The sequence below is a fragment of the Pyxicephalus adspersus genome, chromosome 2, assembly GCF_032062135.1.
Source record: "Pyxicephalus adspersus chromosome 2, UCB_Pads_2.0, whole genome shotgun sequence".
In the NCBI taxonomy this organism is placed as follows: Eukaryota; Metazoa; Chordata; class Amphibia; order Anura; family Pyxicephalidae; genus Pyxicephalus; species Pyxicephalus adspersus.
The window spans coordinates 154,432,961-154,447,598 of NC_092859.1; the positions used below are offsets into that span (position 1 = coordinate 154,432,961).

The window sequence follows — 14,638 nt, forward strand, 5'->3', positions numbered from 1 at the left end:
CAGCAGAAGAGGAGTGATGGGCAGGCTGTGTATCAGGTAGGTAGGTAGGTAAGTAGGTCATTGTGCTGTGTAAAGCACACAGGTAGGTGAGTTAGTAAAGATGGGTTTTAAGGGCTCTTTCAATGACTGAACTGTAGCCGATATTTTTTTTTGGCATCTTCTCTTCAACCAGTAACTCCATTTAACCTCATTATATTGGATAGATTATTTACTGAATTTGAGAATCTGTCCTTTTTAAATGGAAATTCTGAGTGTGGATGATTGCCTCTAATTTGCATTGCCTATTCCTTTTAAATGTAACACATTCACTGAATAACAATCAGATTCACATTCTATGCACAGTAGGCTTTTCATGCTAAGTCCATTATACTCATTAAGCTGAAATGCAAAATGTGAATTTCCTGGTTGGTGGAGGGATTGTTACTTTATAGAAGCCCACATAAGATACTATTTATAAAGAAGTGACAATCGGTTAGATTTAGAAAAAGAGTGATGAGATGTTGGGGGTCGGTGGTTTTATTGTCGTATCAAATTTACACAAAGGGCAATCAGAAAAAATAAATCCACTAGAATGATGAATTATTGGCACTCACTTCCATTGCAGCTAATCTCTTGGATTGTAAGCTCTTCTGAGCAAGGTCCTTTGCTCCTCCTATGTCATTTGTTTGTATGTGTCTGTCATTTGTAATCCTTATTTATGTACAACGCTACATAATATGTTGGAGCTATAAATACTGTTTATTAATTATACTGTATGCTATGTTTCTAAAGTAGGGATCTCATAGGAAATAGTAATCAGGGCATTTAAAACAAACAGCACCGATTTCTATTGTGCCCTATGGCATATCCACATACAGAAGGATACCTGGGGCATTGTAAGTTTGCAATAATGCTGATCTCTGTTTGCAGAAGTTGTAAGATCGCAATAGAATAGCAGTGCCATAGTAATGCTAGATGGCTGAAACTTTTATGAATGGAACAAACACAACAATGTTGGGTTTTCTGAAATATTTGCAGTTTTATGGTGCTCAACCTGATCTCATAGATTGTAAGCTCTTCGGGGCAGGGTCCTATTCTCCTCCTGTGTCACTGTCTGTATGTGTGTGTCGTTTGCATCCCCTATTTAATGTACAGTGCTGTGTAATATGTTGGTGCTATATAAATAATGTTTATTATTATTATTATTATTAATAATAATAATAACAATAATAAAATCTCCAGCTTTGTAAATGATCTCATTAGTGTAGGATAATAATTGAATTACTGCTTGGTATGAGATTTGTGTTATTATTATTATTAATAAAAATAAACAGAATTTACATAGCGCCAACAGTTTTCACAGCGCTGTTCAATAAAGAATTTATGTGAATACCGGAGTTGTGTTTTTGAATTGGGAACCAACAAGTCGGATGGGGACCACACAATGATATTGTCTCAAACAGTTTGTTTTTTCCTTTTGAGTTCAATTGTTTTATGGAATCCACTTTCTTTTAAATAGTAGCGCATCTTTATTTCTTTATTTATGCATCTTTAATTAGGATGTAATAGGAGGAAAAATTTTTATTAATGCGAGTGTAATTTGTGCATTTACTGATTGATTAGTGACATTTGGAAAATAGGTATTCCATATTGGAACATATTATTAGCACAACTGGTCTGAATATTTGTTGACTTTTGGGAGGTGATTGATCCTGTGCAGTGTGCTGATTGGTTGTTAGCGCAAGATCATTTACTATTTATTCCAATGTAATAAAAACAAAAACCATTTTTTTTTGCTGGAAATTTTAAGCATAATAAACTTTCTTTATTTTGTTAGTGTTGGAAATACCCATCAGTGCCACATCCATATCAAACCTTATACAGTGTTTATTTCATTATTTCTAAATGGATTTTCAAGGCACATAATTTCAAACTTATAAACATCAATTAATCATAAAAGCATAATTTATTGTGCATTAAAAACAAAAAAAAGTGGACAAGACATCAGAGTATACAATTTTCAAAAAAAATTTTGATGATAGTATAATAATTGTCCCGTTTTCATTTCTCAACGCGTTTCACAACACATTTTGCTTCCCCAGGAGGTACGGGACACTAAAAAATCAATTGTTAAAACCTCTTTCCATCTTAAGTCAACCAGGACCACTGTGTGTAAAAAAGCTTTTTGGGGAACCTACACTGCACAGCTGAACTCAACTTACTGAATTTTATACCCTGGTTCCTTTTTTGAATGAATACTTGACACAGAGTAAGAAGGACGTTAGACAGAGGACTGTCTGAGAGGAAATTGAGAGTTTAATAATTTATATAAATATTTAAAATTGATTTTGAAAAATGGAGAAACAGTGCTTCTTCAAAAAAGATTAAGAACCAGGTTGTTCCCCAAAAAAGCTGTTTTACACACATGGATTGTTGGCCCTAAATGATTTAAGATGGAAAGGTTTGCCAATTGATTTTTTGGTGTTTCATGCCTCCTGAGGAAGCAATATGTGTTGCGAAACACGTCGAGAAATGAAAATGGGACAATTAATACAGGGTGTCCCAAAAAACACTAAACACTTCCTTTTTTTCTATTTCATTCCAGGTATCATTCGAAGAGATTTGAGGCCATCAGCATATGACAACTTAGGCTTTACAGTTTTTGTAAGAGTATCATTCCCTTAACCATGGCCCGCCAATTGACATTGCAGCAGTCTTGCAAAAATGCCGCTTGGCAAGAAGATTTTCAGTCCCCGACTGCAGTTTAGCATAGGTTTGAGAAGCTTTATGGCCGTCACACTGCTCCAACGCGTAACTCAATTTACGATATCCATAGCAAGTTTCTGGAAACAGGGTCTGTTCTTAACACAACATGCAATGGAAGGCCGGCTACTACCACCACCGATCAAAACAATGAACTCCTGGAGCGGGGAAAGTCCATCCAGAGGGCCACACTGGAACTCAGCATCAACAAAGGCTCAATTCAGCGGATGCTTCGGAGAGTGATAAAGCTCTACCCGTACTGACTTCAGGTTGTTCAAAAACTTAAGCGGAAGATTATGATGCTCGTGTGGACAATGTGAATCAATCCTACACCATTACCAAAACGACTCTCAGCTCTTGAAAAACTTCAGCGACAAGTCTATCTATCATCTCTCTGGTCGAGTTACCCGACACATTTGTTGAATTTGGGAACAATCAAACCCAGCAGAAATTCCCGAGCATGAACGGGACTCTCCGAAGTTGGTGATTTGGTGTGCAATGTCTAGCACTGGGTTGATTGGACCATTTATCTTTTGCGCTGCATCCGTTAACACCTTTACCCTTACGGGGGAAAATTACCTGGAGATGCTGCAGGAGTTTGCTGTGCCACAATTCCAGGTGAGGAGTGACCTTGCTAATTTATTTTTTTCATCAAGACGAAGTCTCTCCCCATTTGGCCAGGTTAGCCAGAGATTTCCTGAACATCAAGTTTCCTGACCAATGGATCGGTGGAAGCGGTCACCTCGAATGGGCTCCGTGCTCCCCTGACCCCACACCTTCTGACTTTATTTGTGGGGCGATATCAAAAGCAAGGTGTATGCCACTAATCCCTGTACTCTGTCACATCTTGAGGAAGAATCTGCATGACCTGGAGCGAGGTCGGGGAAGAGATGCTTCAAAACGTCAGAGAGGCTTGCGTCCGAAGGTGGCTGAAAGTTGTGGAAAATAGAAACGCTCATGTGGAAGTATACAATTAGTCTTCAAGGTGTTTGAACGTGATGGCAAACCTAGCAAGCAAAACTGCAACGACTCCTTTGTTGATGCTAAAAACATGAATAAACTCACTTAATCACCTATTTTAACCAATAAAAGTATATAATGACTTTTGGGACACCCTGTGCTTTCATCAAAATTGTTAAAAACAAAAATTGTATACACTAATCTTTTGTCTAAGGAATTTTTTTGTTTCTTTTTAATGTACAATTAATGATGCTTGTATGATTAATTGATGTTTATAAGTTTGACATTATGTGCTTTGAAAATCCATTTAGAAATTTGTGAAATAAACAGAATAAATTTCCCACTTGGGTCCCATCATTTGCAGAATTTTTTTTCATTGTCAATTCTGCTATAGAGTTAATATTAATTATATATATAATTATAAATGTAACAACCAATAATTCCAGCACGTAAAGATAAACCTGCGGTTTTCTGTTCGATGGACGAATTCTCCTGTTGGCTTTGATACAAATATATCTCCCACTTCTGTCTCTGCAGGGATTCATCCCATCTCACATAAGGTATAAACATGGAGTCCTTGGCAGAGTCTGAAGATCTGAAATTCCTTTCATCTCGCACAAGTGAAGTTCCCTGCTGAGAATTATTTTTACCTCCTAAGCAGTTTTAGCTCTGGACAGAACATCTGGGAGTCTCAGAAGTTATTCCTCTGTTTTATAGGATGTCCATGAGGCCGTGTTAAAGGATTTGTGGAGCTTGCAAAAATAAAATAAGGGATTTAGTAAAAAACCTGCTAAATGCTTAAAAAGATTCCAGCTTGGGAGTATTTGAGATGAATTACTGACTCTGCAAGTCATTACTGAATCCTGTGCTATAGCCTAAAAGGTTTGAGCCCCAGGATGAACCTTACACCCAGAGCTTAGGGTATTACGAGGGGGTGCTGAGAAGATCCTGACTTTGTCCAGAAAGAAGAGAGCCAGAGTTATGAAATAACATATTTATTCAACATATTCCCCCCTGAGACTGATGCACTTGGTACAGAGTAGTTACAGCTTTTCTAGACTGTTCAAATAAAAGTCCTTTGGTTGGGCCCAAACCAGCCCTCAGCAGCATATTTGACATCAGAAATGTCCTCAAAACGTTGCCCGTTGTTCAGGTGTTTCTTCAAATTCAGGAACAGATATTAGTCGGAAGGGGCCACGTCAGGTGAGTAAGGGGGATGGTGGAAAAATTGGAAACCCAGGGTGTTCAATTTAGCAGCCACAACGTTGGACGTGTGCGCAGCTGCATTGTCCTGCAAAAAAAGGATCCCTTTGGTCAACTTTCCACGGCGTTTCATCCTAATTGCCTCCTTCAGCTGGTCCTGGAGGTTAGCATAATACTGTCCAGTGATACTAGAGCCCTGAAGTAGGTAGTCCAACAACAGAATACCATCTTTGTCTCAGAAAACGGACGCCATTACTTTTTTGGACGATTTCTGGGTTTGGAACTTCTTTGGGCACGGAGACTCGCTGTGGTGCCATTCCTTTGACTCTTCCTTGGTTTCAGGATCATAGATGTGGAGCCAGGTTTCATCCTCAGTCACTAACCTAGTCAAAAAGTCCTGTGCAGCTTCAGAATGGGCTAAAATGGCTTTGGATGCTTCAACACGTTCCTTCTTCTGATCACTGTTCAAACATTTCAGCACCCACTTCGCTGAAAGCTTGCCATGTCTAGGATAGTGGTGATAACAAACCCAACACGCTCTCGTGAGATGTCAAGTATCTGGGCGATCTTTTTTGTGAATATTCCCCTGTCCTCAATAATCAGCTCATGGACAGCAACGCAGGTTGCCGAGTCAGTTGAGGTTGGGGGCGCGCACTGCGGGGCTCATCTTCAGTGGTGAAATGCCCAGTCTGGATTTTGACAGTGATGTAGGAAGGTCACTTCTCCCCCAGTGTTTGTGACATCTCAGTGTGAATGTACTGATCAGTATCCATACGCTGGTACTGAGGATCGTGGAGTATACAATCTTCACTCAGCCAGTTTCTTTTATGTCTTTATTTACACAGTGAGCCATGACATTTTAAATTCTTTGCAAATGAAATTCTTCCCCCAAGTGGTTACTAACTGGTTGAAGTAAAGCCAAATACAGGATTATGGAAATATGAAGAGTTTAACAACTTAAAATAAATCCAAAAACTTATATTGGGATGGTAAGCAGAATGCATTCTATATACTCAAAGTGCCTTCTCTGCCCTTCGGAACTCTACAGCGTCTGGGTTCCGTTACACCCCAAGTCCCATAATACAATGTGGTGTTTATGTCGGAATTTCATGAGAATGGGTTCTTATAGCTTTTCCTTTGTTTTGTTTCCATTTGTTTGTTGCTTTTACATGTAGAAACAATTTTCCATATGAAGCATAGGGTAGCAAAGTTTAATTCTCTGAACCAACCTTGTTCCCAAGCACAAATGCCTGAATGGTAATTTTGGGTGTGATTTTCACAAAAGCTGTCCAAGGTCCCTGCACACATCAGGAAAGGGGTCTCCAACGTCGGTCCTAGTTGATCCATACATTACATTAACATTTACTTTATCAAACTAGAGTAAATGAATAAAAGATCAATGCACAAAATCAGAAACTTTACCATAATATAGCCTGCATGTCGCCTTTATGGATGAGAGCTGAAGGCCCCTATGGGCTCCCCCTTTGGTCTTCCATAGGAAAATTATTTAGCACAATGTTTCTCAACCAAGGTTTCATGGAACCCTAGGGTCCCTCCAGAGGATGCTAGGGGTTCCTTAAGCAATTTGTGCCTTTATTGTCAGTTTTTAATGGACACCAATGATCTTTTGGCTATCTGTAAGGGTGACATTCTTCCCAATGGCCAACAATGTAACAGGAATTCTGAGCACCATACTAATATACTGTGAGCTCTGGGTATAGTAATTATAGAAGGGGTTTCCTCAATAACTGAACCCAAGGGTTCCCCCCATGTTAAAAAGTTTGAGAAAAGCTTATCTAACATAGGGTAGCACAGGAAAGTCCTGAATAGGCATTGCCAGGGAGCAAAAATATTGGTAGCTATTGCTTTCGCCGAGTCTGCCTAGAGCTCCCCTTTCCAAGGAGCATTTGTGCAACTAGAATGTTTATGGGTGAAACTATGCAACACATTTAGTCACATTCAACTGGACCTTTGCAGCCTACCAAGGTGCTTCCAACCAGTAAATGGAATCCCCCAGTATTTCTATCCGCAAAGGTCAAACACCTAATCCAAATACCATGGAATGTGACCTTGAGGATGTTCATTGTCCAAGAGGCGTAAAAATGTGTTCAACCACTCTGTTCTATTAACATAATTCTGTTGTTGTGTCAGGAAGTCTGCATAGGTGTTCAAAGGGCTTTTCAGCTGGAGACTAAAATGTCTAAGGCCCCCAACCTTGCTTGGGGATGATTGTTCACATGTTGAGATGTATGGCCTCTTTTATACCAGCTATACCCTGTGTCCAAAATATGCACTTGTATGTTTCATTCATTTGTAAAACATTACAAGACACAATTTCACCTGAATATGACTAACTACTACTAGAAATTCAAAGACGTAGAGAAATGAGAACCTTCACACGTTATGAGACTGCCTGGCATGCACATCAGACCATACTCTAAGGCAGGGGGTCAGCAAACTCTTTTGGCTTATAGGCCATTTTAGGAGGTCAAGAAGGCACACTAGGCCGGACTCTCTCTCTCGAGACCCGCACTGATGGCTCCACCCCCCACCAGGAATGACCCTGAAGGGAAATCCCTCTCCTTCGCAATGCATACAGAAGAGAGGGAATGTCCTCTTACCCCGGAGGGAGGCATAACAAGGAGGCTCAAGAGCCACGGGTTCCCTATCCCTGCCGGCTGGGATTAGACCAGATCGACCAGGAGGGCGTTAGGCCGGAACGGACTACTGGCTAGGCAAGGTTTCTCAGTCTGGATTACATAAAACCCAATGGGTCCTCCAGAGGTTGCTGGATTTCCTTAAGCAAAAAGCAGTTTGTGCCTCTCAGGTCAGTTTAGGTGACACCAATGATCTTTTTGGCTATCTGTAAGGGTGACATTCTTCCCACTGACCACCATGCTAATATACTGTGATCTGTGGATATAGTATTTATAGAAGGGGTTCCCTGAAGACCTGAAAATTATATCAAGGGTTCCTCCATGTTAAACATATTGAGAAATACTGATCTAAGGTTTCTAACCAGTTCCAAGTTAACTTTACTCAGACAATTATATCTCTCTGCTAAAGAAAGATGCAACCACTTGCTTGGCAGCCACCATGGTGAAATCAATGAGCTGCAGAATTGCAAAATGTTTCACTAGCAAAGATGTAATCAGTGAGATAGCCCTAAGTCCTTGGCCTACTTTCCTAAAATTGAGTTTTGCTTAACTCCAGGTTTGAAGATTTTTTAACAATTGTTGCTGTTGGGAGCACAATAATGGCCTTGTATAATAAATTCAAATATTCCACCCATAAAGAAGAATGCATAGAAACTGCTAGCGGTAGAGGAAATATAAGGGGCAGAGTTCCATTTTATTCCCTATAGAGGACTAAAGGTGCTTACACACTTCCAATTTTTATCGTTCCAATCGAACGACGAACGATCGATTGGGCAAAAAATCGTTCGTAAAAAAGTAACCAACGACGCAGACGAACGAGGAAAGTCGCTGGAAACGAACGACCGGACCGGCGGATCGGATTGGACGACGATCGTTGAGCATCGTTCGTGTGTACGGTCGTTCGTTGATCGTCCATGTTCAGAGCATGCGTGATGAACGAACGTCCGTTCACTTTCCTGTCGTGCACATAGTTCCTCTATCGCTTAAACGATCGTATCTATTGTGTGTACAATATCTACGAACGATCGTGTCGTTACCTTTATGTGCAGTATCGGTGCTATACGATCGTTCATATATATCGTGCAGGAACGTTCGTCGTTCGTTTTCCGACGATAATAATTGGAAGTGTGTACGTAGCTTAAGAACCAAGTATTTTATCAAAGTGCAAATGCTCCTCTGTTGCAATTCACATTTTTTTAATAATAACCAAGAAATCAGACATTACACATGAAATCCTCATAAAAAGATTTATTGTTTTTACTGCTAGCAGGACGTATACATATATATAAAGATTTTTCCTGGATGTGGGTAAGGATAGCACTCAGTCTTCTCCTCCACAGAGCTTTAGCAGCACCTTCCTGTAGTCCCCAGAACAATCTCCCTGGAAAGCAAAGGTTTAGAAATTAGGTTTTCATGTTACCCGGTAAATTGATTCCCCATTTGGGGAATATTTCTATCATACATCTAGAATAGAATGCGGTTCCTGAAATGGAAATGGAGGGGGAAGGTGTGTGGGACTGGACCAAAACTTTGTAGGTGAACAACAGAACCTGCAGCACATTTCCACGAGTCTCATATTGGGCTGATTTTTTAGCTGGCTATACAATAAATCATGATCATGGTAATAAACAATCACAATCCTAACCTAATAAGCGCCCATCTCCAGGGAACATGATGAGATTTTTTTTATATTAGCTTAGCAGACTGGAATCAGGATTGGTTCTGCTTCGCTATTAGAACCAATTGGTTCCATATGCACGAATGAGTCCAATGGTACCTCCGACCTTTCCCACAATGATCAAACGCAAAGAAACACAAGCAGGGCAATTTATAAAGCAGAGACTCAGACATTCATCAATACATTCACTGGTGGATAATCTTCAAGGATTTATTGGCAGCAATTGATCCTTCACTAGGGAATGTTTCAGTGAATGTCAGAGTCTCTGATTTATAAACGGACCACAAGAAATCCTCAGCAGAGTCCTGGTTATCTGTGGACGTCATCGAAGTATGAAACGAGTATACAGTCAGCATCACATACATACATTGTGAATTGCATCAAACTATTTAATTCAGACTGTATGCCTATTCTTTTTTGACAGAATTAAACATCGACCAATAAACACGATACTGCAGTGGATGTATCATTTTCCTAAAAAAGGATTTACACATCTCAAGTGTAGATCATGTTGTAAATGCAATGACAGTGATCTGTTCTTTTGCAAGTTTATAGAGCTTGAAATTTAGTTGTTATTAATATTACACAGTATATATATATATAGCACTGACATATTACACAGTGCTGTACAAAGTCTATAGTCATATCACTAGCTGTCCCTCAAAGGAGCTCACAATCTAATGTCCCTACCATAGGTATATGTCATTACCAAAGTCTAAGGCCAATTTTTGGGGGAGCCAATTACCCTAATTGCATGTTTTTTGGAATGTGGGAGGAAACTGGAGTACCCGGAGGAAACCCACACAAACTCCATGTAGATATTGTCCTGGCCGAGATTCGAGCCGAGTGCTAACCACTGAGCCACCACGCTCCCCATGTCTGGATATTGATAGCAGATATAAACACAATATCAGAGAAAGCACTTTGGCTTGCCTCATAATAGCTAACCCTTCACTCCTGCAAATCTGCCTATATGATCATACAGTCTATGATTGTGCCAAAATATTTTTATATAGCAACAAAAATCTCAAATGGTGACATAGTGATAAATATTATCATGCAGTGACCCATAGCAGTCAGACAAGTTTACATCCAGAATTCTCAGTTCATGGATAACTTTGGATTGACCATGTGTTCTTTGCAATCAAATGAGCCAACATGTGTAAGCCCTAAATCTAATAAAGAAAAGTTGCGTTTCCCATACTAAGCAACTAGTTTGTCACATCTTTATATATAAAAATATTTCTCTCTCTCTCTCTCTCTATATATATATATATATATATATATATATATATATATATATATATATATATATATATATATATATATATATAATCAACTTTATGTAATAAACAATATTGTGTGGTCCTTCACCAATATTTACTGCTAGGTGGGGGTTTGCATGTTCTCATGTATCATCTAAGTGTTATACCATCATGCATATGATCAAGGTGCTGCTGCTATCAGTTCAGTGAGCTTTCTTTTTTGACAGAATGTTTCTGTAATTGGTAAGAAATCCAAACCCCACTCATCCAGCCAGCATGGAAGCAACCTATACATGCAAGTGAACGTTGCACCTTTTTGCTCTATCCTTCATAGCGATCCCGCACCGGTGGACTTTCATCAGCAGGATGACAGATGTGACATTAGGGTTAGGCAGTTTTTGTTTTCTTTTGATAAAATTCCCAATCTTTCTAAGCTCTTTAATCAGATTCATTAATAACACAAGAGGCTCCATTTATAAAACAGGGATCCAAATATTCCCAGGTGGGAATCAATTATTGCCATTGAAACACATGGCCATAGAAGATTCCCACCAGGGTTTCCATGATTCCTTGTTTGTCAGTTGAAAGTAATTTGTGTTAATTTGTTTAAAAAACAACTTCTATATATGTAATGAGAACATAGGAAGTGCCATGCATGCCGCATCCATATCCAGGGTGACCCTCGTGCTCAGCAATTCTGCTTTGGTATACAAAGGCTATGCAAAGTGATTTTTGTAGTTCACCTACAGACCGCAGGAACAAAAATCACTTTGCACCCTTTTAAGACGTCTCCGTTTATGTTTGAATCTCATTATCACGCTTCTGTTTGGCTTCCTTTATGCTTTGTTCTCACCTTGATAAAGGAATGTAGAGACTTGCCATACATCTTCTTGAACTCTGAACGGATTTCTAACATGTCAACTTCGCAGCGAGAGACCATCACTCTGATGAGCGTGTTGTCGTCTGTGCCCAGGCCCTGTGACATGAAAAATGTGTTCAATGTTAATACAACAGATCGAGAACCCCATGGAGTGCATGCTGGATGCCAATTATTGTTTAGGTACGTTCAAGGAGCTTTCTAAGTAAAACAGAATTTTGGCCATTGGGAGATTTTTTATCTTTTTTATATGATGCATATTTATTGTTAACGCGAAAGTTTAATCTTTCTTTGCTGTCCCTGGTAGCCCTTTGGCCTCCTCATCAATGCTTGTTATATAATTTCTTTAATAATATTTGTTTTCATTACATACCTGATTTTGAACCAAATACATATATGTCATCTCTTGGTCTCTGTGCTTCTTCTCACAGGCAGATCATGGCTGATGGGAGGGGATGATAGGATGCCGTACATGACTTCCTACAAACACCCTTCCTCCATACTCCTCCTAAATATACTCACAGCCTTGGTGCAGGCAGTGGACAAGAGTGCAAGAAGTTTTGCAAATAGCAAATTGTTCTGATGGCTGGATGTCAGCTTAGAGTAGTGAGAATTCATAGGGGTGCTGGTTGTGAACGCAGACCAGCCTAGAAAATGCCTGCACGGGATCCTAATCCTATAAGATTCTAAGGACTGAAATCCAATAAATGAAAAGGAGAGGCCAGGGACAGTAAGACTGGGAAGGAAAGGGCTAGATGATGGTGGACGTTCCCCAGCCAAGAAATGAGCTGAGCCCCATCTGAATGCATTTTGTATGATTGTAGATTTCTTTTTCCTGAAGAAGCAGAGTTAGCTCAGCGAAACGTGTAGAAAGTTGGAACACCTTTAAAGGGAATGTTCCATAGGGAGATTCTTAATGGTATATAGTGTTTTATTATTTGTATAAAAACTTTTAATCACATTTAATAAAGTAAGCTTTGTAATTTTATTGTAAGACATTTGAAAAATTTGCGTCTGGCTTTGAAAGTCCCATTAGCTGGTTATTCATCATATTTGAATTCTGCACTTTGTGGGAAGCCCACAGTGTGCAGTGATATCAAAGTAAGCTATTTCAGTCCAGGAGAGGAGCCGGTACCACTGTGAAATACTGAAGAAAAGCCTTCAGTTCTAAAGTGGACCTAAATCATAAGTCAGTTTAGTTTTGGATACGGGGTGAAAAATTGGAACCTCTGGAAGATATTTATTGTTGTCTGTGTTTCTTCACTGGTGAGAATCACCAAAAAAGAGAGAAGAGCAGGGGTTTCATATTTATTGTTGTCTGTGTTTCTTCACTGGTGAGATTAACTAAAAAAGTAGGAAAAACAGGGGTTTCTTTGGCCATATAATGTGTATTGGTTGTTGAACGAAGCAACAAAAATTAGTACAAAGATATTATCTTAGACATAATTCAAATCCAAGGAGTGTCCTCTCCCATTTTTTAGTACTGAGCAAAGAAAGGCTTAATCTAAATCAGGCATTTCTAAAGTCTGGCCCAGGGGCCAATTGCGGCCCGTGTTCATATTTCCACCGGCCTGAAGCCTCTGTTATAAAATCAATATTATACACACGAACAAAACAAAACAATACACGCGTACAAAAAAGCTATTTTATATTTCATTAGAGTTGATCAAATGCCTTGCAGTTATCGGCATGATACTGGGCGGGCATAATCTGCAAGAGGTGAGTCCCCATGTGTGCACAGGGAATCCCCTACATCATTATAGCGGGTGTGTGCTGTGAGGGAACCACACAAACCATGCCCACCTTGATTCCAAAAACGTGCTCTTCGCGGAGCCCGCACTGACACCAGACTTCGTGCACAGGGAATCCCTCACGTCACCATGGTGGGCTTGTGTTGTGAGGGACCCGTGCAGACCACACCCACACTAACCCTGGTTAGTGGTCGGCCCCCACACATTTTCACCTCAAGAAATCTGGACCTCTTTGCAAAAAGTTTGGACACCCCTAATCTAAACAATTGCTCATCTGACGGTAATAGCTAGTATCTTTTCCTTCACTGTGAGAATGAGGAAGGAGGTTACGGGTGATTGAAACTGCTAGTTTTCTGACGCGTTTTACCATTCAACCTCTTTAGGGACACTTATGAGATTCACCTACTGTTTTCCCTGGTGACCACGGTCAAAGAGAAAATTAAACAGAGTTTTCATAAGAATAGAGGAGGAAACTTTGAGGATTTCCCTCGCTTTAGAGAGTTTTTCCTGCACTCTTTGTTGCGTCCATAGGTCAGATAAAGAAGGAAATTCTGGCCAATGGAATGCAGATGGCGAAAATTTCTTTTTTTATTTGAGTTCTTGGTGTCTGTTCCCTCCCTGTGTGTTCTTTTTTTCCCTGCATTTCTTTAGCTCTCTCCCTGCCCTGAGCAGACAGCACAGCTGTAATGAATGCCAACCGGAGCAGCCGTTTCTCTCTTCATTTGTCACATGCGGTTCGGCTCCACTGGAGCTTAAAAGAGCAAATCCTTCAGCGAGACAGAAAAAAATACCCGGACATTACCAGGAGAGCGTATGACTCCTCTGCCGGAGTGACACAGAGCTTAAGGAAATATTTTAAGAAATGTATTTATATCTCATTCTGGAAACTAGAGGCCACCCCAACCCACCAGGTACTTTCTTCATGTGCACAGATGGTTTCTAGGCCAAACTTCCATCTATACATCATCAACATTTACTGCAAATATGACAAATCCTTTTTTCCTTGTGATGGATGACCATTTGGCCTCAATTAAAATGTTTTAATTGTACTTCTAGTGACTTATCAGCCCAATAATAATAATATTAGGACCTCAGCAACATCGCATGCCAACATCAAAGAATCAGGATATATAAAATCCTAATCAAGTAATTATACAGCCTGAGGATGGCTTCAATCATAATGTAATACAGATAATGTGGACGGAGTGATCACAGCCAACAAGTAGTTATTAACCCCCAGTGCACAAAGGGAAAGTTAGTTGTGCTGCAGTGCTTAGGAGTATCAAAGATTTATAGTTTTTGCTCCCCTAGGCCAATTACAGCCTTTGCACCGACACAAAACACACCAGACATCCATGAATGAGAGAGAGAGAGAGAGAGAGCGCAGGAGGGAGAGAGAGAGAGAGCGCAGGAGGGAGAGAGAGAGAGAGCGCAGGAGGGAGAGAGAGAGAGAGCGCAGGAGGGAGAGAGAGAGAGAGTGAGAGAGCAGGAGGGAGAGAGAGAGA

At 40.1% G+C, this 14,638-nt stretch overlaps 1 protein-coding gene across 2 annotated transcripts in view; it reads right to left on the reverse strand.

Moving 5' to 3' along the window:
* Positions 1 to 8,795: 8,795 nt before the first annotated feature.
* Positions 8,796 to 14,638, reverse strand: part of ANXA4 (annexin A4) — a 64,430-nt gene continuing 58,587 nt past the window's right edge. For both annotated transcript variants that reach the window (XM_072402812.1, XM_072402811.1), the window contains exons 12-13: positions 11,359 to 11,481; positions 8,796 to 8,943 (exon numbers count right to left, since the gene is read on the reverse strand). In XM_072402812.1, the coding sequence (XP_072258913.1) occupies positions 8,884 to 8,943; positions 11,359 to 11,481 (183 nt within the window). In that variant the 3' untranslated portion in view covers positions 8,796 to 8,883. The remainder of the gene's footprint in view (positions 8,944 to 11,358; positions 11,482 to 14,638) is intronic.